The sequence below is a fragment of the Morus notabilis genome, unplaced genomic scaffold, assembly GCF_000414095.1.
Source record: "Morus notabilis unplaced genomic scaffold, ASM41409v2 Scaffold10329, whole genome shotgun sequence".
NCBI lineage: Eukaryota > Viridiplantae > Streptophyta > Magnoliopsida > Rosales > Moraceae > Morus > Morus notabilis.
Genome location: NW_010357409.1, coordinates 1 through 845, shown reverse-complemented (window position 1 = coordinate 845; position 845 = coordinate 1). Strand labels below are relative to the sequence as shown.

General features: G+C 45.8%; 1 protein-coding gene across 1 annotated transcript; it reads left to right on the top strand.

Moving 5' to 3' along the window:
- Positions 1 to 69: 69 nt before the first annotated feature.
- On the top strand, positions 70 to 773 carry LOC112092933 (DNA polymerase epsilon subunit C). The gene has a single exon (XM_024170267.1). It carries the CDS (start codon positions 122 to 124, stop codon positions 539 to 541), a length of 420 nt encoding a protein of 139 aa, XP_024026035.1. The 5' UTR covers positions 70 to 121; the 3' UTR covers positions 542 to 773.
- Positions 774 to 845: the final 72 nt, after the last annotated feature.

Here is an 845-nt window from a genome sequence, read left to right as displayed (position 1 = left end):
TTTTTTTTTTTTGGGAATCGGGAATATAATGATGTATTTCCCGCCATCACGTGAACTCCCCGGCCATTTTCATTTTTCACTGTCAAATTTCCCTCCTCCCAAACTTAGCAGACAACCATCCATGGCGGAAGAGGACACAGAGACGATTCGACCTCAATTCCCAACCGGCCGGATCAAGAAGATAATGAAGCTCGACGAGGACATAAACAAGGTAACCTCAGAAGCCCTATTTCTCGTCTCTTGCTCCGCCGAGCTCTTCCTCCAATTTCTCGCCGAGAGATCTGCAGATGTCGCCACCGAGAAGAAGCGAAAGATCGTCAAGCTCGAGCACATACGTACGGCCGTCAAGAGGCACGGTCCGACGAGCGATTTCCTCCTCGACTCGCTTCCCGAGTCGTCGCAGCCGTCCGATAAACAACCGGCTGAACGGAATCGCTCCCGCGCGGTGGCTGAGAAGCCGGTTCCAGCGGGAACTCGTCGGATTGATGAATTCTTTCGCAAGCCCGTAAATGAAGCGCCAATCGAGATCAACGAGTCCTAGATTCCTCTCGTTTTGTTGAGCGGGCCGGAAAATGACTTTTGGTTATGCCTTTTGGTTAATTTTGGTTAGAGTTACTTCGATTTATGAGTTTGGTCCTTTTGGTTGTAATCTTAATATGAGGAAATCAATCAACAATTCTCAATATGTTGTTTTCTTGATTGTCTTGTATGTTTGTCAGATTTCAATTTCGTAATTATATAGACGAAACCAGCCATTATATCGTGTATTAGCGTGTCTTGTTTCTCTCAACCAAAGACTTTACAGTTATAGTAGCAAATGAGAATGCTGTTTCTACTCAGGCATT

Bases quoted from the DNA above. Each gene is read 5' to 3' on its own strand.
- LOC112092933 (XM_024170267.1), top strand. From the start codon at position 122: ATGGCGGAAGAGGACACAGAGACGATTCGACCTCAATTCCCAACCGGC.